The sequence below is a fragment of the Delphinus delphis genome, chromosome 12 (assembly GCF_949987515.2).
Source record: "Delphinus delphis chromosome 12, mDelDel1.2, whole genome shotgun sequence".
Taxonomy (NCBI): domain Eukaryota; kingdom Metazoa; phylum Chordata; class Mammalia; order Artiodactyla; family Delphinidae; genus Delphinus; species Delphinus delphis.
The window spans coordinates 55,895,774-55,922,092 of NC_082694.2; the positions used below are offsets into that span (position 1 = coordinate 55,895,774).

Consider the following 26,319-nt stretch of genomic DNA (forward strand, 5'->3'; position numbering starts at 1 on the left):
CAAGACAAATGTCAATTTCTCCCTCCACAACACTGGCCTGCATTCTACGTTGAGCAGATGAAAATTACTACGTCAGAGGCTTGCTAGATGAATAGTTTAAGATTTGCCAAATTTTTAAAACAGATAAAATATTCCCACCCCAACTTTTATTTAATTCACAATTTTCTACTTACAAAGTCTTGACGTATGTCGTTGAAGTCTTTGCCATATTTTTCCAGTGCCTCTTCAAATAAACTAGCTTCAGAGGCCGACCATTCTTCCATTTCATCTCTGCATAAAACAGGTCCCCCAAGTGGTACTAAGACACTAATTGCACTGCTCAAATCATAGCTGTGCCTATACAACGTATCCATAGCATGAAACTAAAAAAAAACAAAGAAAATGGAGAGAAAAGATCAGCCAGAAATGCAAACTTGCTAGATTATTTAAGAACAGAAATATTAAAATGCATGATGCACTTAATTAGCAACAATATACTTAGTATTTACTTTTTTAATAACACAAGAAAAAAATTTAAACAATGGATTTATGCAGTTATTTAAAACACCACGTATTGCTTTTAAGAACATGTTGATTTGTACCTTTTAAGGTTTTTCTTTTCTTTTTTTTTTTAGAAGATGTTGGGGGTAGGAGTTTATTAATTAATTAATTTATTTTTGCTGTGTTGGGTCTTCGTTTCTGTGCGAGGGCTTTCTCTAGTTGTGGCAAGCGGGGGCCACTCTTCATCGTGGTGCACGGGCCTCTCACTATCACGGCCTCTCTTGTCGCGGAGCACAGGCTCCAGACGCGCAGGCTCAGCAGTTGTGGTTCACGGGCCTAGTTGCTCCGCGGCATGTGGGATCCTCCCAGACCAGGACTCGAACCCGTGTCCCCTGCATTAGCAGGCAGATTCTCAACCACTGCGCCACCAGGGAAGCCCTGTATTTTTTTTTAAATGCATTTGTTTGTTACAGCAACCTAACTATGAAGATCTAGGACCTCCAGGAATTAAAATGCGAACCCAGAAAGTTCCATCATCCTTTTGGTTAAAAGTGCCAGAGTCACTTCAGCTATTGTATAAGGTTGGCACAGCCTTCCTTGACAAGGGAAAAATATGTAGACAGAGGATGTATCAGAGTGAGAAAAAATATTCTCAGGTTGGAGCAAGAGAATGATATACTAAGAACAAGAGATGGAGAAAAAACAATGAAACTGAGAATGGTGAAGACAAAATTACACATCCATGTTAAACAAAACAAAACAAACAAAATTATATATCCACGTAAAAACAGTAACTTGGTTGAAACTCTGTAAGACCAAGAATAGATGACCAGGCTTGCTTGGAACAGCTACCTGGGCCAGTGTGGATTTCATATATATTTCAAGGGTGAGTGATTTGAAAGGAGGAAAGATAGATTAGAATAATATAAGTGGCTTTTTTCAGAAGTACCTTGGGTCTAGCTAAAATTTTTAAAAGATCAATTCATAATATGCATGCGTATTTGTATGTGTAGCAGGAAAACTGATGAACAGGACAGTCAGTTGTGTCTGGATAAGCATATAGGTGTGGTACAGATTTGGTTGGTGATCAAATCCTTGCCAAGTGAGAACTAGTTCTGTTTAAACTTTCTAACATGTGAAAGCCAAGTTTTACACCTTTTACACAAAGTATCTTCTGATAATTATTAAAAATTTCATAAATGAGGATAGAGTCACATCTATGTTTCTTAAAAATTTAGCTTATAAATGATCCCAAAATATCTGGTAGGGGACAGTGGACAGTTCCCCACTGGTACAAAAGCATAAAATAAGCTCCAATATCAACTAACATCTATTAAAGAGAAAAAAATTATTAGCTAAAATACACATTAAAAGTATGTATTTATACTGTGATACATAAAGATGCTGAATATGAATTTGTTGACAGAGCTAAAGGCAGAATTTAGGACATGATTAGGAACAGTAACTAACTGCTTTAACAAGGGATGACATCTCCCCTAAAATAAATCGGATTCCATAAAACAAAAGCAAGTAAGGATTTCATTATCAATTTCCTAGTTATAATCACAGCTAAGACCATACTGACCATGTGCAGTCTTTTGCTATATGTGTCACAGTCATGGAATAATAACTTCAACTTTCAAGTGAATTTCTTCTCACCCTTCTGCAGCAGGGGTTACAAAAATGTTAGAATTGATCTTGATTCTTCCTTTATGCTCTGCAAACTTCAGAATCAACTAAATTCCACGTCTGTAGCTAACCTCTCACTTGACAGATTCAGCAGTTTTAACTGTATGTTACAGTTACACACTCTTAACACCATCCCTGAAACTAAAAAACTATTGTTTCTAGATAACTGATCTATAAAAATGAACAGATCAACAGCATTGAGGGGTCCCTTCAAATAATAATGTATTTCCATAAACAACTATTTTTAAAACTCCTAAATTTACACTGGATAACTAAAAAAACAAAAGTATTCAAAATCAATAATTATACAAATTAACTGCTGCTGAGATTCCTCAGGAGCTACAAGTAATTTTTATATTGAACAGGTGCTCTGAAACCAAAAGTCACAGAATTAAATGAGCTTTTCTCAGCTGTTATTATACCAACCACTCAAAGCGTGAATGGATTTTCAGTCTTTTGTTCATGGTAGATGAATGCAAATGCCTTCCTTATAGGCACTTTTTAAAATGACGATGGGCTGTTATCTAATAAGGCTTTGGTACTTATTATCTAATAAGTACCAAAGTAATATCCTAGCCTCTATAAGTGACTGTAATCAAAATCCCAAGTGATCAGGTTGTTTTTAAAGGTTCTGTTCTTTACAGAGTGTGTTTGTGTTACTGAACACTGAAGTAAGCATTTGCTTTTGAAAACTAGCTCCTGCATTGTGTCACAGATCAAATGGAAAGAGTGGGTCGGACTAAGGCTGACCACAGCTATGAAACCTCCATAGCCCTCACATTTAGACCGCAGCCCAGGGGAGAGTGCAGTAATGATCAGTATGTGTAGAAAATAAACATCCCAGGAGACACAGGTACTGTGGAATGCCTAAGGAATAATCCTGTTAAAAATCAATGGCCAGGTTTACAAAGGAAACCAGAGGATCACATTATTTGCTAGCAGTCCATATTAACTCTGTCTTTCTGACATACATAGAAGCTTCTTCTGAACGAACTTTTGTACAGTCTAATCCAACCACAAAAAGCTAATAAGTAAAACACAAAATATAGTTTCTAAAACAAAAGAGACAACATCCAGTGAAGACTCACAGAAATAAGCTAAGAAAAGACGTAGGAGTTTGACAATGTAACCAACAACTTACAGTTTATCAGTTAAGATAAAAACTCAAAGAGCTAGACATATAAGAGAACATACTGGCTGATTCCATTTTTATGAATTTTGAGAAAAATAACAATTAATTTACGATGAGAGAAGTCAGAATAATGATTACCTCAGAAGAGGGGATCATTGACTGGGAAGAAGCATGAGGGAACCCTGTTCGTCATCTACATCTGGGTGGTGGTTATATGGATGTAGACATATGTAAAAATTTATAAGCTGTGCACCTAAGTGTACTTAATACACTTTATTATATGTATACCTCAATTTAAAATAAGATAAAGAACTTGAAACTGAAAATCCTCCCTCCAGATAAATACTTTGCAAAGATATCATCTTTTCAATAGAGATATAGATACACATAAATCCATTCAAATCTAAATTTTGAAAATCATAAGAACTCAGCACAAGCTGTTCTCTCTGCCAAATAGTGGTGAAGGTGTTGTCACATTTCATCTCATTCAAAACAGATGGAGATGACAAACAGAAGTATTTTAGGAGAAAGAGTGACAATGAAATCTTGGCAGTGGAATTCTTATCTTTTGTTCATTAAGCAGAATCACACTTTGGTAAACTGGACTATTGTTTGGCAAAAATTCACTCCCTCTCCTGGACCTCCAAGGGAGCATATTCTTCCACTCTGCTGAGGCTGGGCCTGGCCATGTGACTTGTGTGGCCAACTGGCTCTTAAGATGTGTGACATAACAGAGCCTTGACATGAGCCTGTGCATTTGGACTTATGCTACTGACTTCTGTCAACAGAGGATGAGAGATACATGCATCAGATGTGGACCTAACCTGCAGCTTCTCACCCGAATCAGCACAGTACAGTTCAGCAGAATCCTAGACAATCTGTACAGGGGTGCATGAGAAATTAATGTTTGTTGTTTATAAGCCAATGAAATTCTGGGCATTGTAATAGATACTGCATTTTCCCTTTTGAGAATTAAGAGCTTATTCACCCAATGCTTAGAAGTGCTGTGAGCAAACAGCCTACAGCGCTGCTCCTCTTTGGAATGATCTCAAATTCAGAAAGGTTCATCATCCAAGGTCATGCCCTCTTCCTGGGGCAGCCAGCATCCAATGATGCAGGAGGGTAAAGGGTGAGGCTTTCATTCACACTGTATCAGAGCCTACCTTCTCCCTCTGTTCAATCCTGCCTCCTTCCCTTCTCTTCCACAGGTGTTGATCCCAAGAGTACTCCCTAATAAACTTCCAGCATGCAAATCTCATCTCAGAATGTGTTTCCCAGGAACCCAATCTGTAACACGTGACATTATTTTTGGCAATGGCTAACTGAGTCCCATATATATTCAATACTATTGATTTGCTCAGTTAAGAGTTTTACAAAAATTTTACATGTATAACTCCAGCACAAATTATAGCATTCAGACCATCAAATCTATTTTAAAATTAATGAGCATATGGTTTTTTCCAAGTAGAAATAGAAACTCTCATGAGTAAATCTCAAACCATGAGCAAGGCAAAAATTTTTATATATGAGAAGTATGCCATCCAGTCAATTTTTGCTTCAATGCACAGTACTCAAAGCAAAATCCCTCACTCATAATCAGATTTGTTGTCTTGGTTGTCATTCACTAAAATCAATCTATAAGACACCCAAGAGCTATGTTCTTATGCGTACTCATACCTTTTGATTATTATCACGAGAAAGCTCCAGGGGCAGCAGGCCATAGTAGCCCCATGGCCCTAATGTCACTTCCAAACCTACCCTGAGCATAACTGTGGGTTCTTCCCCCCCAGCTCTGATTCCGGACACAAACCAGGCAAATATGAAATACAGCTATGTGGAGACACTGGAGAACAAGCAATGCAGGCAAGAAGGAGAGGCTAAGATAGTTCAGGAAGAGGAAGTATGAGAGATGAGCTTCCACACTGACCCGAGCTTTAACTTTGAGGTATTTTCTAAACTGCTACAAGAGAGAACAGACCAAACAGAAAGTTAGCTGTGACTAGGCTGAGGTGAAAGTGGGCAAGGCCTAGGCAGCACAGTCCTCAGGAGGATTATATTCCAGGCCCTAAAGGAAATCACGATATGTTAAAATAATTGGTATCATACATGCTCTCTGATCACAACCCCCAAAGCAATTAAGATAGATTTATTAATTTAGACAGAACCACATTTCCTTGGAAATTAACTCTCAATCAAATGCAAAATTATAAAGTAAATTAGGAAATACTTAGAACCAAGTGGTAAAGAAAATACTACATATAAAAATATGAGATACAGAGGGACATTTATAATCTTACTAATAACAGAAAAGTAGATAAATGAAATTAATGGGCTAAAAATTGGTCTTGTAAAGCTGGTATAGTTAATATCAGGGTAAAGCCAAAGAAAAGTAGAAGGAAGAAAATAATAAAGAGCAAAAATAAACAGAAAACAGACATACAATAAAGAAGATCAACTAAACTAAAATTTCATTCTTTTAGACAGTAAAAGAGAAATTTCTGGCAAAACTATCAAGGAAAAAAATGGGAAATGACACATAAACAATAACAGGAATAAAAAGTTATTTATAACTACAGGCATCAAAAAATTTCCTAATTAAGAAATACTATCGGGGAATTCCCTGGTGGTCCAGTGGTCAGGACTCTGCGCTTTCACTGCTGGAGCCCAGGTTCAATCCCTGGTCAGGGAACTAAGATCCCACAAGCTGCACCATGTGGCCAAAAAAAAAAAAAACACCTATGAAAAATTGGAAAACCTAAGGAAAAATGGAAAATCTCCTGATGTAACTGACCAAAAGGAACTTTAACAGAATAAAAACTTACTCTAATTATTAATCAAATTATAACCACAACCCAAATGGAGGGACATGGTACAAAATAAATGGCCTGTGCTCTTCAAAATGCCACAAAAGAGAGAAAGAATGGTCACAAAAGAGAGAAAGAATGAAGAACTGTTCAGGATTGAAGGAAATTAAAGAGATATGACAAGTAAATGCAGTAAGTGATTCTCAAGTAGATCCTGGATGAGAAAAAAGAATTTTTTTCTCTTATTCTAAAGGATGTTACTGAGACAACTACGAATCTGACTAAAGCCAGATTTATAGTACTATATTGTTAGTGATATTAAATCGTTATAGTACTATTGTTATAGTACTATAACAATGTTCATTTCCTGAATCTGCAAATTGTATTGTGGTTCAGTGAGAAAATATCCTTGTTCTTTTAGGAAATACCTCCTCAAATAATACTTGGCAATAAAGGGACATCCATTTTGTAACTTACTCTCAAACTGTTCAGAAATAATAATATGTATACAGAGAAAGAATGATAAAGGAAACGTGGTAGATGTAAACATTTGGGGAATCTGGGTGAAGGGAATATAGGAAATCTCAGTACTATTTTTGTATTATCTCAAAATACAAAAATAACAAGTTTTAAGAAATTATAACAATAAGCCTTCATTAACTCACACTTGTAAAATCCAAATCTCTTCACCCTAGACAAAGAAGTTAAAACAATTTTCATTGTATTTCTCCATAGTTCAATTCTATGGTGACTTTCTAATGTTTCTTATATTAGTTGTCAAATGCATGGGAGAAAAGTAAAGTAAAAGGCAACATACACCCAAAACAAAAAATAAAACAAAAACAAATTTAAGCTTAAATTTAAAAGAAAGAGATGGATAAACAGACCTTAACACAAGCAAACAATTCCCCCTAAGACAGTCTGCAGTGTCTCTAAGTCCATTTAATATCATTTTAAAATTCTTATCTGCAATACATCATCAGACAAAAAGGAAATGTGCCTAATGTAGAATATTATTGCCTTAATGATGTATTTAGAAGGAAGGAAAATTTCACGTTTCATACTTTTTACTGCAGTGGTAGTCCATTAGTTCAAATTTTAATTTTACAGTCTTGGAAACATGGATAGTACTCATAAGTTTTAGCAAACTGTGGTTTTTGTTTGTTTGTTTTGCAGTATGCGGGTCTCTCACTGCTGTGGGCTCTCCCGTTGCGGAGCACAGGCTCCGAAAGTGCAGGCTCAGCGGCCATGGCTCACGGGCCCAGCTGCTCCGCCGCATGTGGGATCTTCCCGGATCGGGGCACAAACCCGTGCTCCCTGCATCAGCAGGCGGACTCTCAACCACTGCGCCACCAGGGAAGCCCAGCAAACTGAGTTTTAAAAATTATGTGAATTCTCATTTAATCAATTTTACATTCATTTTGAAGACTAGATTTTTTTTATGTAAGTTGATGCCTAAAATGTTAATCAAAAGATTCATATATTCTGCTGAGTACAATTTATATAAACGATGTAATGACTATGATTTCCAAACTGTTCTAAATTCCTCAAAGCCCTAAATGAAGTGTGTGATTTGAATAGGAATCACAAAGAGATTGTGAAGTGCATGGTCAACAGCTGGCATTTTTACAAAGAGTATCTGAAGAATAAAACTATTGTTGGTTAAATCAACTTTCTCTTATCAGAAGAATAAGTTAATTATCTTTTCTAAGGTCTTCTTGATGGGAAAATTTTTATTGTAAAAAGTATAGCTTGTTTTAAGCAGAAGATTTTAAACTGTATAGTGATTTCCTTGTAACAATTATATTAATATGTATGGTTAATTATAGCCTAATGACCATATTCAAACTTGATAACCTACTACAATGAGAATAAATATGGCATGAAAAAACCACTTTCAGACAATCGATAATGCTATAAAATCAGAAGAAAGTAAATGAGACTCAACAAAGACGGGGGAGAGGGGAATGCATCATTGTCATCAGCTCAACAATAACAACTAATATTTACTGAGCTCTTACATTGTGCCAGATACTGTTCCAAATGATCTACAAGTATTACCTTGTTTAATCCTCAAGTTGATATCAAAAGGTAAGTCAGAGACAGCCTTTCCCAGAGGCTGGAGGGGGAAACTGAGGCACCACCTACTTTCTCTCCTAGTGAGGACAGGGCCTCAAGAGCCAGAAGAGCCCAGTGTTTGTAAACACTGCCTTCAATGAAGGTGCATAAACTGCTGAACGTAATTTCTTCTAGAATTTTGATGGAAGCTCAAAAAGACTTGTGACGTAGCAATAAATCAGTTGTCTGCCACCCAACCTGGACAGCCAATGGCACAGGGAGCTCTACGCTGCTCCAGAGAACGCAGGGGCCCAGGCCCAAGGCATGCTCTGGGGAGCCAATGCAGTTCCACCAAGTTCTATATGCTTGGATACATGTATCAGCAACTTATAGGGGTATGTCTGCATACCCTCTTCTTGTCAGTCCATAACCTCAGGGCAAATAGATTTTATTTCCACTGCAGATGAGGAAACTCAGACACAGGGAGGTTAAGTAACTTGCATAAGGCTATATGGATCAAAAGCTATAGCTCTAAGGGGAAAAACAGAATCATAAAAGTAAATCCATTGGTACACCAAGGTCCATAGCAGCATTATTCACAATAGCCAAAAGGTAGAAGCAACCCAAGTTTCTACTGACAGACGAATGGATAAACAAAATGTAATATACACATACAAGGGATTATTATTCAGCCTTAAAAAGAAAGGAAATGCCGACATACGCTACAACATGGACGGCCTTTGAAGATGTTGTGCTGAGTGAAATAAGCAAGCCACAAAGGGGCAAATATTTTATGGTTCCACTTCTATGAGCTACCTAGAGTAGTCAAATTCAGAGAGATGTAAAGTAGAATGGTGACTGCCAAGGCCTGGGGACTGTTTTAAGGATCTGGTTTTTTAAGGATGTTAGGTTTTTGCCCTAAGTGCAACTGAAAGCCACTAAGAGGATATAAGATAGGGGGCAGCAAAATCAGAATTGCATTTTTAAAAGACCAGATATAATATGGAATTAGAGACGTTCCAGCATGCAATTTCCTCCCTACTAAATCAACATAGCCTGACCTTTCTTAGAACCAGAATTTAGCATGAGGAAACCTAAGTTTCTAGTCTTATATAAGTTACTTAACCATTATCTCTAATATAGTCTATCCCAGAAGATTTCTAAGGCCCCCAAAAACTCAAAAAGCTTTTATCTAGAATCGTACCCTCCAACCTGCTTTAGTCCTCAGAGTCCAGACAAAAGAGAAATCCAGTATCTCTGCAATTACCTATTCTCTGAGAGAGAGGCTTTGTTCCAGCAATAGCTCCCTAACAGTGCACACGGCACTTGGCCCTTCCAGCCATGAACAGGAAGTAACAGGCTAGAAAGTCCAAGAACTACTCTTAAGTAACTACTTCAGGGTTTACTCTGTTCTAAGTAATTTTGTATCCATAATGCAGGGGGACAGGGGAGTGAATGTAAGGATTACTGAACACTAATTTCTTTTTCTTTGCAAATTGCACTAAGTATACTTCCCATTTTACTGAAACAAAGGTGAAATCTATGAAGCCTCTGTGGCTTTAATGTTTTAACAATTATAAATCTCATTATATGTCTTAGACTAGCCGTGTTTGAAATTCACAGCCCAGCTACCTGAAAATGAGGAAGTTATATCCAACAATCCTGCAGGCAGCTTAATTACCTGCTCCCAAAATATTAGTGGTGATTTGATAAGTAGCATATATTGTCTTGGATAAACAGATATGTCAGATAGGAATGCTGAAAGCCGACTGCAGTCCTCACAGGACAAGACACAGGGAAAATCACCTGTACAAGCTACCCAGGACCCAGCAGTTCCACAGCCCTGCCCTCTCCATGGTCTCCAGATCCATGGTCTGGTCACCTGATAGAGAAAGGTACTAACCTGACCTGGGCAGGCATGTGAACACTGAGAGAAAAATAAGACCCCAATTCTTCAAATTCAACTAAACAATGAATCCATTTTCATTTAGTGGCACAAAACAACTTAGCAGCCTTTCATATGTTCTTCTTGGAAAACAATCTGCAAAACTCATCAACATATTACTAATTTTTAACCACTCCCATTCAGTTTTACAGAAATGCCTCAATATCTTATATTTTAACATCAAAGTAGAAGGCATGATATCACCAGGCAAACAGGATTGAAGGTGTAGGTCATGGCATCTGAAATAACAAGAGACAATGACTTCTTCCTGCTTTTGACTTCTAAAAGATGTCAATTTTATGCAACTGAAAATAATATAATCTCAACACAATAACATACAGAAAGAGTCCAAGTGAAGTTGAACCTAGAATAGTTAGAGCAGGAAACCAAGACCCATAAATGGTGACTCCCCTGGTGGCACAGTGGATAAGATTCCACACTCCCAATGCAGGGGGCCTGGATTCAATCCCTGGTAAGGGAACTAGATCCCACATGCATGCTGCAACTAAGAGTTCACATACCACAATTGAGGAGCCCATCTGCCACAACTAAGAGCTGGTGCAAACAAATAAATAATATTTTTAAAAAGACACATAAATTTTGCAGACAAAAGAAGAAATCTTGTGGACTTCCCCGGCAGGCCAGTGGTTAAAAATCCACACTTCCACTGCAGGAGGTGTGGGTTCAATCCCTGGTCAGGGAACTAAGATCCTGCGTGCCGTGCGGCGTGGCCAAAATAAAATAAAATAAAATGAATTTTTAAAAAAGAATAACGGGATTAGGAACCAAGACAGCAGAGTAGAAGGACGAGCTCTCACTCCCTCTTGAGAGAACACTAGAATCACAACTAGCTGCTGGATAATCATGGACAGGAAGACACTGGAACTCACCAAAAACGATACCCCACATCCAAAGACAAAGGAGAAGCCACAATAAGATTGTACGAGGGGCGCAATCACAGTAAAATCAAATCCCATAACTTCTGGGTGGGTGACTCACAGAATGGAGAACACTTATACCACATAAGTCCACCCACTGGAGTGAAGGTTCTGAGCCCCACGTCAGGCTTCCCAACTGAGGGGTCCAGCAACAGGAGGAGGAATTCCTAGAGAATCAGACTTTGAAGCCTAATGGGATTCAACTGCAGGACTTCGATGGGACTGGGGGAAACAGAGACTCCACTCTTGGAGGGCACACACAAAGTAGTTTGTGCATCGGGAGCCAGGTGAAGGAGCAGTGGCCCCACAGGAGACTGAACCAGACTTACCTGCTAGTGTTGGAGGGTCACCTGCAGAGGCAGGGGGTGGCTGTGGCTCACCGTGGGGACAAGGACACTGGCAGCAGAAGTTCTGGGAAGTACTCCTTAGTGTGAGCCCTCCCAGAGTCCGCCATTAGCCCCATAAAAGAGCCCAGGTAGGCTCCAGTGTTGGGTCGCCTCAGGCCAAACAAGCAACAGGGAGGGAACGCAGCCCCACCCATCAGCAGACAAGTGGATTAAAGTATTACTGAGCTCTGCCCACCAAAGCAACAGTCAGCTCTACCCACCACCAGTCCCTCCCATCAGGAAACTTGCACAAGCCTCTTAGATAGCCTCATCCACCAGAGGGCAGAGAGCAGAAGCAAGAACTACAACCCTGCAGCCTTTGGAACAAAAACCACATTCACAGAAAGATAGACAAGATGAAAAGGCAGAGGGCTATGTACCAGATGAAGGAACAAGATAAAACCTCAGGAGAACAACTAAATGAAGTGGAGATATGCAACCTTCCAGAAAAAGAATTCAGAATAATGATAGTCAAGATGATCCAGGACCTCGGAAAAAGAATGGAGGCAAAGATCGAGAAGATGCAAGAAATGCTTAACAAAGACCTAGAAGAATTAAAGAACAAACAAACAGAGATGAATACAATAACTGAAATGAAAACTACACTAGAAAGAATCAATAGCAGAATAACTGAGGCAGAAGAACGGATAAGTGACCTGGAGGACAGAATGGTGGAATTCATTGCTGTGCAACGGGTTAAAGAAAAAAGAATGAAAAGAAATGAAGACAGCCTAAGAGACCTCTGGGACAACATTAAACGCAACAACATTCGCATTATAGGGGTCCCAGAAGGAGAAGAGAGAAAGAGGACCAGAGAAAATATTTAAAGAGATTATAGTTGAAAACTTCCCTAACATGGGAAAGGAAATAGCCACCCAAGTCCGGGAAGTGCAGAGAGTCCCATACAGGATAAATCCAAGGAGAAACACGCCGAGACACATAGTAATCAAACTGTAAAAAATTAAAGACAAGAAAAATTATTGAAAGCAGCAAGGGAAAAATGACAAATAACATACAAGGGAACTCCCATAAGGTTAACAGCTGATTCTCAGCAGAAACTCTACAAGCCAGAAGGGAGTGGCATGATATACTTAAAGTGATGAAAGGGAAGAACCAACCACCAGGATTACTCTACCCGGCAAGGATCTCATTCAGATTCGATGAAGAAATCAAAAGCTTTACAGACAAGCAAAAGCTAAGAGAATTCAGCACCACCAAACCAGCTCTACAACAAATGCAAAAGGAACTTCTCTAAGTGGGAAACACAAGAGAAGAAAAGGACCTACAAAAACAAACCCGAAACAATTAAGAAAATGGTCATAGGAACATACATATCAAGAATTACCTTAAACATGAATGGATTAAATGCTCCGACCAAAAGACACAGGCTTGCTAAATGGATACAAAAACAAGACCCATCTATATGCTGCCTACAAGAGACCCACTTCAGACCTAGGGACACATACAGACTGAAAGTGAGGGCATGGAAAAAGATATTCCATGCAAATGGAAATCAAAAGAAAGCGGAGTAGCAATAGTCATATCAGATAAAATAGACTTTAAAATAAAGAATGTTACAAGAGACAAGGAAGGACACTACATAATGATCAATGGATCAATCCAAGAAGAAGATATAACATTTATAACTATACATGCACCCAACATAGGAGCACCTCAATAAATAAGGCAACTGCTAACAGCTATAAAAGAGGAAATCGACAGTAACACAATAATAGTTGGGGACTTTAACAACTCATTCACACCAATGGACAGATCATCCAAAATAAAAATAAGTAAGGACACAGAAGCTTTAAATCACACAATAGACCAGACAGATTTAATTGATATTTATAGGACATTCCATCCAAAAACAGCAGATTACACTTTCTTCTCAAGTGCACACAGAACATCCTCCAGGATAGATCACATCTTGGGTCACAAATCAAGTCACAGTAAATTTACGAAAACTGAAATCATATCAAGCATCTTTTCTGACCACAACACTATGAGATTAGAAATGAATTACACGGAAAAAAACGTAAAAAACACAAACACGTGAGGGCTAAACAATACATTACTAAATAACCAAGAGATCACTGAGGAAATCAAAAACTACCTGGAGACAAATGACAATGAAAACATGATGATCCAAAACCTATGGGATGCAGCAAAAGCAGTTCTAAGAGGGAAGTTTATAGCTATAGAAGCCTACCTCAAGAAACAAGAAAAATCTCAAATAAACAATCTAACCTTACACCTAAAGGAACTAGAGAAAGAAGAACAAACAAAACCCAAAGTTAGCAGAAGGAAAGAAACAATAAAGAGCAGAGCAGAAATAAATGAAATAGAAACAAAGAAAACAATAGCAAAGATCAATAAAACTAAAAGCTGGTTCTTTGAGAAGATAAACAAAATTGATAAACCATTAGCCAGACTCATCAAGAAAAAGAGGGAGAGGACTCAAATCAATAAAATTAGGAATGAAAAAGGAGAAGTTACAACAGACACCACAGAAATACAAAGCATCCTAAGAGACTACTGCAAGCAACTCTATGCCAATAAAACGGACAACCTGGAAGAAATGGACAAATTCCTAGAAAGGTATAACCTTCCAAGACTTAACCAGGAAGAAATACAAAATAAGATCAGACCAATCACAAGTAATGAAATTGAAACTGTGATTAAAAATCTTCCAACAGGGCTTCCCTGGTGGTGCAGTGGTTGAGAGTCTGCCTGCCAATGCAGGGGACACGGATTCGTGCCCCGGTCCGTGAAGATCCCACATGCTGCAGAGCGGCTGGGCCTGTGAGCTATGGCTGCTGAGCCTGCGTGTCCAGAGCCTGTGCTCCGCAATGGGAGAGGCCACAACAGTGAGAAGCCCGCGTACCGCCAAAAAAAAACCAAACAAAAAAACAAACAAAAAAATCTTCCAACAAACAAAGGTCCAGGACCAGATGGCTTCACAGGTGAATTCTATCAAACATTTAGAGAAGAACTAACACCCATCCTTCTCAAACACTTGCAAAAAATTGTGGAGGAAGGAACACTCCCAAACTCATTCTATGAGGTCACCATCATCCTGATACCAAAACCACACAAAGATACTACAAAAAAAGAAAATTACAGACCAATATCACTGATGAATATAGATGCAAAAATCCTCAACAAAATATTAGCAAACAGAATCCAACAACACATTAAAAGGATCATACACCATGATCAAGTGGGATTTATCCCAGGGACGCAAGGATTCTTCAATATACACAAATCAATCAATGCGATAAACCATAATAACAAACTGGAGAATAAAAACCATATGATCATCTCAATAGATGCAGAAAAAGCTTATGACAAAATTTAACACCCATTTATGATAAAAACTCTCCAGAAAGTGGGCACAGAGGGAACTCACCTCAACATAATAAAGGCCATATACAACAAACCCACAGCAAGCATCATTCTCAATGGTGAAAAACTGAAACCATTTCCTCTAAGATCAGGAACAAGACAAGGATGTCCACTCTCACCACTATCATTCAACATAGTTTTGGGAGTCCTAGCCACGGCAATCAGAGAAGAAAAAGAAATAAAAGGAATACAAGTTGGAAAAGAAGAAGTAAAACTGTCACTGTTTGCAGATGACATGACACTATACATAGAGAATCCTAAAGATGCCACCAGAAAACTACTAGAGCTAATCAATGAGTTTGGTAAAGTTGCAGGATACAAAATTAATGCACAGAAATCTCTTGCATTCCTATACACTAATGATGAAAAATCTGAAAGAGAAATTAAGGAAACACTCCCATTTACCACTGCAACAAAAAAAATAAAATACCTAGGAATAAACCTACCTAGGGAGACAAGAGACCTGTATGCAGATAACTATAAGACGCTGATGAAAGAAAGTAAAGATGATACCAATAGATGGAGAGATATACCACATTCCTGGATTGGAAGAATCAATATTGTGAAAATGACTATACTACCCAAAGCAATCTACAGATTCAATGCAATCCCTATCAAATTTCCAATGGCATTTTTTACAGAACTAGAGCAAAAAATCTTAAAATTTGTATGGAGACTCAAAAGACCCCAAATAGCCAAAGCAATTTTGAGGGAAAAAAACAGACCTGGAGGAATCAGACTCCCTGACTTCAGACTATACTACAAAGCTACAGTAATTAAGACAATATGGTAGTGGCACAAAAACAGAAACATAGATCAATGGAACAAGATAGAAAGCCCAGAGATAAACCCACGCACCTATGGTCAACTAATCTATAACAAAGGAGGCAAGGATATACAATGGAGAAAAGACACCCTTTTCAATAAGTGGTGCATGGAAAACTGGACAGTTACATATAAACGAATGAAATTAGAACACTCCCTAACACCATACACAAAAATAAACTCTAAATGGATTAGAGACCTAAATGTAAGACCAGACACTATAAAACTCTTAGAGGAAAACATAGGAAGAACAGTCTTTGACACAGATCACAGCAAGATCTTATTTGATCCACCTCCTAGAGTAATGGAAATAAAAACAAAAATAAACAAATGGGACCTAATGAAACGTCAAAGCTTCTGCACAGTAAAGGAAACCATAAACAAGATGAAAAGACAACCCTCAGAACGGGAGAAAATATTTGCCAACAAATCAACAGAAAATCTCCAAAATATATAAACAGCTAATGTAGCTCAATATTAAAAAAAACAAACAACCCAATCCTAAAATGGGCAGAAGACCTAAATAGACATTTCTCCAAAGAAGACATACAGATGGCCAAGAAGAACATGAAAAGCTGCTCAACATCACTAATTATTAGAGAAATGCAAATCAAAACTACAATGAGGTATCACCTCACACCAGTTAGAATGGGCATCACCAGAAAATCTACAAACAACAAATGCTGGAGAGGGTGTGGAGAAAAGGGAACTCTCTTGCACTATTGGTGGGAATGTAAATTGATACAGCCACTATGGAGAACAGTATGGAGGTTCCTTAAAAAACTAAAAATAGAATTACCATATGATCCACCAATCCCATTACTGGGCATATACCCAGAGAAAACCATAATTCAAAAAGACACATGCACCCCAATGTTCATTCCAGCACTATTTAGAATAGCCAGGTCATGGAAGCAACCTAAATGCCCACTGACAGACAAATGGATAAAGAAGATGTGGTACATATATACAATGGAACATTACTCAGCCATAAAAAGGAACGAAACTGGGTCATCTGTAGAGACGTGGATGGATCTAGAGACTGTCATACAGAGTGAGGTACGTCAGAAAGAGAAAAACAAATACCGTATATTAACACATATATGTGGAATCTAGAAAAATGGTGCAGATGAAGTGGTTTGCAAGGCAGAAATAGAGACACAAATGTAGAGAACAAACGTGTGGACACCAAGGGGGGAAAGCAGCGGGTGGGTGGGGGTGGCAGTGTGATGAACTGGGCGATTGGGATTGACATGTATACACTGACGTGTATAAAATGGATGACTAAAAAGAACCTGCTGTATAAAAAAATAAATTAAATTAAAGAAAAAAAGAATAAGGGACTTCCCTGGTGGTCTGGTGGGTAAGACTCTGTGCTCCCAATGCAGGGGGACCGGGTTCAATCCCTGGTTGGGGAACTAGATCCCACGTGCATGCCGCAACTAAGAGTTCTCATGTGACATGCTGCAACTAAGAAGCCTGCATGCTACAACTAAAGATCCCGCATGCCTCAACTAAGACCCAGCACAACCAAAGTAAATAAATAAATAAATATTTAAAAAACAAAAATAAATTAAAAAAACAAATCTTCAGTGCTGCCTGATCCATGACAGACAACAATGATACTTAAACCCAAGCCATTTTAACAAGAATAAAACAGAAGAGGTAATCTAGTGGAGAAAACTCCTCAGCAGGAGTTAAGATCCAAATCCTATCTCTGAAACCAGGTTTACAAACAAGACAAAACAAAATTTCCTAAACCTGAGTATATTTTGGCTTAAAAAAATTTATAATATAGTAAATAATTTAAGATAATGTAATTAAAAAGTGACTCCAAATTGCTAAGTATTAAAGGAACTAAAACAGAAGAGACGGAAACACTGGAGGGTGTGAAAGTACTAGAAGGAGCATAATAGGCAAGTATTACAAACAACACACACAAAATGATATTTAAACCAATTAAGGTATAAAGGTTGTATGCCCTTTAAAATGTTTCTTTCAGGGCTTCCCTGGTGGCGCAGTGGTTGAGAGTCCGCCTGCCGATGCAGGGGATACAGGTTCGTGCCCCAGTCCGGGAAGATCCCACATGCCCCGGAGCGGCTGGGCCCGTGAGCCATGGCCGCGGAGCCTGCGCATCCGGAGCCTGTGCTCCGCAACGGGAGAGGCCACAACAGTGAGAGACCCGCATACGGAAAAAAAAAAAAAAAAGTTTCTTTTATAATGGCCTTCACTAACAAAAACAAACACTGCTTCTTGAAGACTCTGCCCTCTTCCAAAAGAAATTCATCTGCCGTCCCAGCAGTCACCAGCAGTGGGAAGCAGAGAGTCGCTGCAGCTGTGAACCAAGAGCAAACACACACCTGGCTCTTCACCTGTCAGACCCATCTTCGGGCAAATCCCAGCCCCAATTGTCACAAGAGCTCTATCCCATCTCAGGAACAGGCTTTGCACTCTACCTCCTCAGTGTAGAGGGAATTCGCTGGACTACAACAGAGATAGCACCCCCCTTTATAATCTGGGAAGCATTATCTCTTAAGAACGGTGTTAAGTCACAAGACACTGGCTACATAAGTAACAAGATCATGCAACATCATGCAACACTAGAAAAAAACTTTGCAGATTTTTATATGAAAGAGTGTTTATGTTATACTGTTAGGAAAAACATGGGGTAGAGGGGAGACAAAATATAAAACTCTGTTTTAAATAACTTCAACTATATATTAAAAATAAAGTGACGTGGAACTTGTCTTACCAGCTATCGGAATTTATTATACTGTGGTGCTTTCACAGGGACAAACAGATCAATGAAACAGAAGAGAATAGATTAAGAATCCTAATCATATCTAGGACCATGAAATAAGATAGAAGGGGCATTACAAAATCATGAGGAAACAACAAATTCAATAAAAGGTGCTGGAATAATTAATTTTCCATATGGAGAAAAACAAAATTAGACCCCTACCTCACTCCATTCTTAAAAATAAAGTCCAGATATATTTACAGTCTGAAAATATGAATAAAACTTTAAAACTATTAGACAAAAATAGAATAATAATGTAAGTGAAGAATGGACAAAGGATACATGAATCTAAACTACAAAGACGAAAAAATCTGAAAAGCCAATATGAAAATATGCTTAGCCTCATTAAGTAATCAGGGAAATACAAATTAAAATGAGGCAGCATCAGGTTAGTGAAAAATTTTAGTCTGAACATACCAAGTGTCCAAGTGTTGAAGACAATGTAAGAAAATAGATGCAGAAAGAAAAAGTCATTAACTGCTTGTGGGATTATAAATTTCTAGTATGGTATATAACAGAATAATTTGGCAACACGTGGTCAAACTGAAAATGAGCACCACCCTACAAATAATTATTCCAATTCTAGTTACAGCCTAGAAAGCTCGCACACATGATCAGAAAGGACATGTGTTAGAATTTCCACTCCAGCATTATGGGTAATAGCAAAGGAAAATGTTTTTAAAGCACTCCAGATGTTCATTGGTAAGAGAATAATGTGGTGTAGTATTTTGTGAAAGAATACTACAAATACTACCAAGGAGTTAAAAATGAGTGAAAGAGGTACATATTTATTAACATGGCTACATCTCACTAATAAGCAAATAGCAAAATGTTACAAAGTAGATTTAAACACATGTAAAACAATGTTCATGTTGTTTTTGGAAATAACAATACATAGTAAAACTAGAAAAACACAGACTAGATACACAGCAGATTTGATATAGTAGCTGCCTCTTGTCAGGAGACAGGGATGATCAGGGCCAGGGGTACAGATGGAGGATGGGGAATAGGATTAGGGAGAGAATATTAGGGATTTCATCATTAATATAGTGGTTGGGGGCTTCCCTAGTGGCGCAGTGGTTGAGAATCCGCCTGCCGATGCAGGGGACATGGGTTTGTGCCCCGGTCCGGGAAGATCCCACATGCCACGGAGCAGCTGGGCCCGTGAACCATGGCCACTGAGCCTGCGCGTCCGGAGCCTGTGCTGCACAACAGGAGAGGCCACAACAGTGAGAGGCCCGTGTACCGCAAAGAAAAAAAAAAAAAAAAAAAATATATATATATATATATATATATATATAGTGGTTGAAAATCTGTTTAATCCAAAGAACTAAAATGTTAACATCTGCTTTAGGTGGCATTGCATACTATTTTATTATATCATCTTCTGTACTATTCTGTAATTTGCTAGTATATTATTTGCAATGCACAAAAAGTGGCTGAAAGGAAACATAAAATGGTAAGAATATTCTACTCTGGGTGATGAGAACAAAACTTTTTTTTTTTGCCTGCTGCTGTACTTTACTTTTTAAATTCTTAGTGTATAAGAATACACTAATTTTAGAATTGGAAAAAAATTTTTTAAACAGGTAGTGATTAGATTCCATGTAGTTCTGGTTCACATAAGTATCTGTTGACAGGATTTAAGGTTGTTACAAAGTGACACGTGTACTCTTGCATCTTCAAAAAAAAACACTCTAAAAGTGCTAAACAACCAAAATACAAACCTATTTTGAAATCCCTAAACTTTCATAAAATTTTAATGTACCAACGGAGAGAACAAAACTTGTTTCTATAAACAACATTCTAGTCTTTGAGAAAGGATAGAGAAAAGGGTTCCTTAAAGGCTATAGACTATTAATGCTTTCATCATCATCTATAACTGTACAAAAATACAAGAAAGAATTATAAGAAACAAATTTGTTGTGCATTCTACTACAAGTTTTTACACTGTCATGATAAATATTCTGTGGAAAACATTTCAAATTGGAATATAATGAGAAAGTAATAAAACCTATCATTGTATTCCATTCCATCAGAAAACAAAATGCTAACTTTTATTACGTGTAATGAATATCAAACAACTTAACCTTGCCATACATCAGTTTCCTCATTTGTAAAATGAGCATCCTACCATGCCTATCTCAGAGGGAGTGGCAATCAATACAGTTAAGGAACTTCAACAGGCAAAAACATGCATGTCTGCTTTGCTGGAGGGTGCAGAGAAGGAAGCAAGTGCCAAGCCCGATGCCCAGCCACAGCAGGCATCAGTGGTATAATTAAGCTGAACGTGGGAAGCCTCATTTGATCACCAAGGGAAGAAAGGAAATAGCCTTAAAAGATAGCAACCATAATACAATGAAATAATTTAAGAAAACAGAACCTCTTTCTAATGAACAGACAAAAAAAAAAACTTTAAATATTTAATACTGACTAATGGCATGATAACAGAATAACTATAGCAATGGTTTCAAGAGATGGCTACTTTCACTTAAAAAAACTGTAGAGCACTATGTGTGAGCTACAACTATTTATGTAGTTTGGTGTAGATGGAATATAGCAAAAAAGCACCAAAGTGAAAACAGATGAATCAGAATATTGAATTGTTTTCCCCAAAATATTTTTTTATCATTTTGTACCTACTCTGTGATAGTCATTCTTACTTGTCCCAGCTCACAAACACAAGGGGTGACTTAGGAGTGAGACACTGCAGTTAATCAACCAGACAAGCAGAATCAACCTAACGGTCAGCAGAGCTTAGAGCCAGGAAGTCCTCACGTCTACAACATTGCTATATTGGCTTTTAAATTAAACAAGTAGCAGAAGAAATAATAACCCCCGAATTTCAAAAAGCATCTTACCAGGGTGATGTCTCGAGAAGCTGCAGCTGCACTCATATGCAAACTAGGCTGCCGTACAGAACTGCTGCAATCAAGGGCTCGGGCGAATGTCCCGACGGCACTGGATAAACCACACAAACAAAGAGGAAAGATTAAGGCACTGTTGTTTTTTTATCTTTACAAAAAACACATTTGGGTAGCAAATGAACAGTTGTAAAAGTCAAGCAAGTTCTTTGATGTTTAAGAATCAAATATCAGACAAAAAGTATTTTCTTTACGATTTAAGAATTGACAAGCCAATTCACTACACATATGTGTCATTACAATTAAATTAAGAAAAAGAGGGACTTCCCTGGCAGTCCAGTGGGTAAGACTCCATGCTCCCAATGCAGGGGGCCTGGGTTCGATCCCTGGTCGGGGAACTAGATCCTGCATACATGCCGCAACTAAGAGTTCACATGCCGCAACTAAGAAGTCCGCATGCCACAACTAACACCACTGCAGCCAAAATAAATAAATAAATATATTTTTTAAAACAATTAAGAAAAAGAGGCTTGTGTGGCATAAAGAAGGGAAAGATCTATAATGAAATGCCATGGAATAAAGAAGCTGGTTTCCAAATGTGCTTAAAAAATGAGAAATAAATTTGATGCAGAATTTCACTATTATTGCAAAGCAAGTTCTGACCACTTTTTTAGCCCAAACGGTGAAATCCCAATAACATTTTTTCCTTGAAATGAGATATCATCAACTGCAGCAACCTCTTCTTTCAAGGACTCAATATATAACAGATTTCCAAAAAAAAACCCAAAAAACAATTATCACAACACTGATTTTCATTTAATGATTTAGAAGGCCTTCCCATACACAGAGAACCCTCACTTCAAGAAATAAAGTGTGGCCTCCGCTGGTGGCGCAGTGGTTAAGAATCCACCTGCCAATGCAGGGGACATGGGTTCGAGCCCTGGTCTGGGAAGATCCCACATGCCGTGGAGCAACTAAGTCCATGAGCCACAACTACCAAGGCTGCACTCTAGAGCCCGTGAGCCACAGCTACTGAGCCCACGTGCCACAACTACTGAAGCCCACGTGCCTAGAGCCTGTGCTCCGCAACAAGAGGAGCCATCGTGATGAGAAGCCCGCGCACCGCAACGAACGGTAGCCCCCCACTCGCCGCAACTAGAGCAAGTCCGTGTGCAGCAACGAAGACCCAACGCAGCCAAAAATAAAATAAAATAAATTAATTAATTAAAAAGAAATAAAGCGTGAAATGAAGGTAAGGCTTCCCGCTTGTTGTCTGGGTTTTAAACATGTTAGCTGAGGAAGAGATTTTTTTTTAAGGTTTTAATTAAAATATAAAAACACATGCAAAAAGCACACATTGTACAGCTATTCAGTTACCACAAAGTCAATGCATCCATGCCACCAGCATCCAGGTCAAGACACAGATCATGACAGCACCCAGAAGACTCTTCGGGTTCCTTCCCAATCACTACTTCCTAGTGGAAGGGAACCAGCATCCCAGATTCTAACATCAAAGATTAGTTTTGCTCAATTGAAAACTTAAACAGAATCACATGCTATGCACACTTTTCATATCCAGTTTCTTTTATTCAAAACTATGTCTGTGGATTCACCCGTGCTGCCTGCTGTGAATGAGCTGCGTTCGTTCATTTCCTTGCTGTGAGCATTACTTTGCACGATGCCCCACCCCCACCCTATTGTTGATGGACATGTGTTTCCAAGCTGGGGCAACTATGGATAGTGCCATTACTGCCATCTGTATATGTATCTTTTTGGCACACAGGTGTATGCATTTCTGCTGCATATATATTTAGGAGTGAAACTTAAGGGATATGTGTGTTAGATGACAGCAAACAGTTTTCTAAAGCAGCTGTACCAACTTGCACTACAACCAGCAGAATATGAGAGTGCTGGTTGTCCCACATCTTCACCAGTGCTTGGCACTGTCAGCCTTTTAAATTTTTTTTTTAATGTATTTATTTTTATTATTTATTTTATTTTTGGCTGCGTTGGGTCTTCGCTGCTGCACGTGGGCTTCTCACCACAGTCACTTCTTGCTGCAGAGCATGGGATCTAGGCGCATGGGCTTCAGTAGTTGTGGCATGCAGGCTCAGTAGCTGTGGCTCACAGGCTCTAGAGCACAGGCTCAGCAGCTGTGGCACATGGGACTTAGTTGCTCAGAGGCATGTGGGATCTTCCCGGACCAGGGCTCGAACCTGTGTCCCCTGCACTGGCAGGCGGATTCGTAACCACTGTGCCACCAGGGAAGCCCAGTCTTTTAAATTTTAACCATTCTGGTGGGATGTGCAGTGGTGCTTAACTGGGTTTAATTTGTATTTAGATTTTTTTAAAAAAAACAAAAATTGAAAAAGATACTAGGTGCTTCTCATTGGTGCCTCTCATGCTGGCTTCAAGAAAAAAGAAAACATGGCCCGTCGTAATCAGGAAAAGGAAAAAAACAATGAAAATCAAATCTGAAACTGCAAAATCTACTAAATAATACAAAATCCAGATAACCTGTCTGGAGTCTCTAGGGCAGCAGTTCCACCAGTGATTCATTTCCACTCCCAAATCTTCAGTCTCCTCTATTCCACTGACTGGCTCCTCCCCAACAATGTATATATATATCAAGTCTCTTCATCTAAGCAGTTAGTGGCTAGGCGTGTGGGCTCTGTAGTCTAAATGCCTACCCACCGATACAATGTATGACTTCCATGGTGACTGGCACTATGAACAGTGCTAAGGATGGGCTAAGACCCTTTTGTCCTTTGTATTATAAAAAACATTCGACAAAAAATTAGAGAATATAATGAAGATGCTTGTAATCATGTCCAAATCTACCTCATTCTAATATTTTGCCATGTTTGAAGCAACAAGTATATATTGTACAGCACAGGGCAATATAGCCATTATTTTGTAATAACTTTAAATGGAGTATAATCTATAAAAATACTGAATCACATTTTGCCACATTTGTTTTTTTCTTTTTTTTTTTTGGCTGCATCAGATCTTAGTTGCGGCACAAGGGATCTTTTGTTGCGGCTCACAGGCTATTTGTTGCGGTGCACGGACTTCTCTCTAGCTGTGGCACATGGCTCCAGAGCACACGGGCTCTGTAGTTTGCGGCACGCAGGCTCTCTAGTTGAGGTGCATGGGCTCATTAGTTGTGGGGCGTTCGGACTTAGCTGCCCCGTGGCATGCGGGATCTCAGTTCCCCGAGCAGGATCAAACCCACGTCCCTTGCATGGGAAGGCGCATTCTTTACCACTGGACCCAGGAAGTCTCTTGGTTCATTTTTTTAAGGAAATAAATTTTATCAATACACATTCCCAGAACTCATACATATATGTATAATATGCATATGCATACATATGCCCATTAATGAAATAAGACAATTGTTTGCACATTGTAAAATGTTTTTACCAGTGACCATACTGTATGTATTCTTACTCAACACTGTTTTTGAGATTTATCTCTTTGCTACATATAGCCCTAATTCATTCATTTTCATTGTAAAGTAATACTCCATTACTAAATATACCTCAATTCATTCATCAACTGCTTGCTGATGTACTTTTAGGTTTTTTCCAATTTTTCTGCTATTACAATGCTATGATAATCTCACTTACTTTGCAGCAATTCCCCCATGAACATGACTTACTTTTATAATTCAAAAAATAAAAATAAACTTCTGTCCACTCATTTTTCTCAAGAAAAGGGGTTGGGGGGGGTGAGGGGGTGGGCAAGGCAGCTAGGGAGCCAGGCTTAGAACTCTCAAAGGACAGACTTACACCTAGCCAACAGACATTACTCACACGTGGGTGCAATTAGAGGAGCACAATATTACTGACACCTGAATAATCCCTGACTAGCTTAAAGGAGATCACTGCTTTAATTAAAGATATGGGATTTCAGGTGTTGAGTTTCTACTTTATACTTTTCTGTAGTGCTTACATTTTTACAAGGAGCATTTATTTTCTTAATCAGTAAAAATTAATAAATCTATTTTCATTTTTAAAACAGAAACTAATGATAATAAACCATATTATTTAGGAAGAGGTGTGATATATATTTGACTTTCTTACACAGTTAGAAAAAGAAAAATACAACCAATGAAAAATAGAACACAAAAAAAGGAAAATTCATAAAATTTCTATAAATTCTTTTATAAAAAGAAAAGACATCTCTTGACTCCACAGTGCCATACTCACCGTGCTACAACTAAAAATTGGTCAATCTGTCGATCTGTAAGTGGGCTATTTGGGTCCCAAACTTTCACTTCCAATTTTGACTGTTCCCTCTCATCTGATTCTCCTGTCCAAGAACAAAGAAAATGGAGTCTTGTTACTCACAAGGCACATACATTGTCACATATGATTGATGACTGAGGTCACCAAAGCATTAAAAGTATAAGGTAAATGTACATGGTTTGCATACATTCTATCAGACAGCAGATGTAGAACACTCTGTAAAGTGAACGCTGATGATAACACAGCCAAACCGACCATATGATGTCTTCACTTAGTCATTAACATGTCTTTCCTGTGTATTTGTATGCGTGAGGCCCCAAGCCTCACTAAGGGATACAGAGACAGAAAAGAAAGATGCTCAAGTTATGATAAAACTTACTCATAAATAACTATGATACACACGAAAAGAAACAGATGTCACAGAGACGTATAGATATGACCATAAGATCCTGAAGATTAGAGAAATCATTTCAGGCTAGTTAGGGAAGGATGTCATGCACGAGGTGGCATTCCTGCTAAGAACTGAAGGGTATGAATGCACTGGCAGGGGGAGAGAACTTAAAGTAAGAAATGAGAATGGTGCTCGCTTTGGCAGCACATATACTAAAATTGGAATGATACAGAGAAGATTAGCATGGCCCCTGCGCAAGGATGACAACACGCAAATTCGTGAAGCGTTCCATATTTTTTTGTGACCACCTAGAGGGGTGGGATAAGGAGGGTGGGAGGGAGGGAGACGC

General features: G+C 38.5%; 1 protein-coding gene and 1 non-coding gene across 8 annotated transcripts in view; one reads left to right on the forward strand and one right to left on the reverse strand.

Annotated features, from left to right (window-relative positions):
* The window catches only part of MTA3 (metastasis associated 1 family member 3), a 170,676-nt gene that overhangs the window by 68,593 nt on the left and 75,764 nt on the right, over positions 1-26,319 (reverse strand). For all 7 annotated transcript variants that reach the window (XR_009521459.1, XM_060026725.1, XM_060026728.1 and 4 more), the window contains exons 7-9: positions 25,541-25,643; positions 21,327-21,426; positions 174-362 (exon numbers count right to left, since the gene is read on the reverse strand). Coding sequence is in view for 6 of the 7 variants with exons in the window: in XM_060026725.1 (XP_059882708.1) it covers positions 174-362; positions 21,327-21,426; positions 25,541-25,643 (392 nt within the window). In the remaining variant the exon portion in view is untranslated. The remainder of the gene's footprint in view (positions 1-173; positions 363-21,326; positions 21,427-25,540; positions 25,644-26,319) is intronic.
* Positions 26,159-26,268, forward strand: LOC132435671 (U6 spliceosomal RNA). The gene has a single exon (XR_009521614.1). It is a non-coding gene; the product is annotated as a U6 spliceosomal RNA (small nuclear RNA).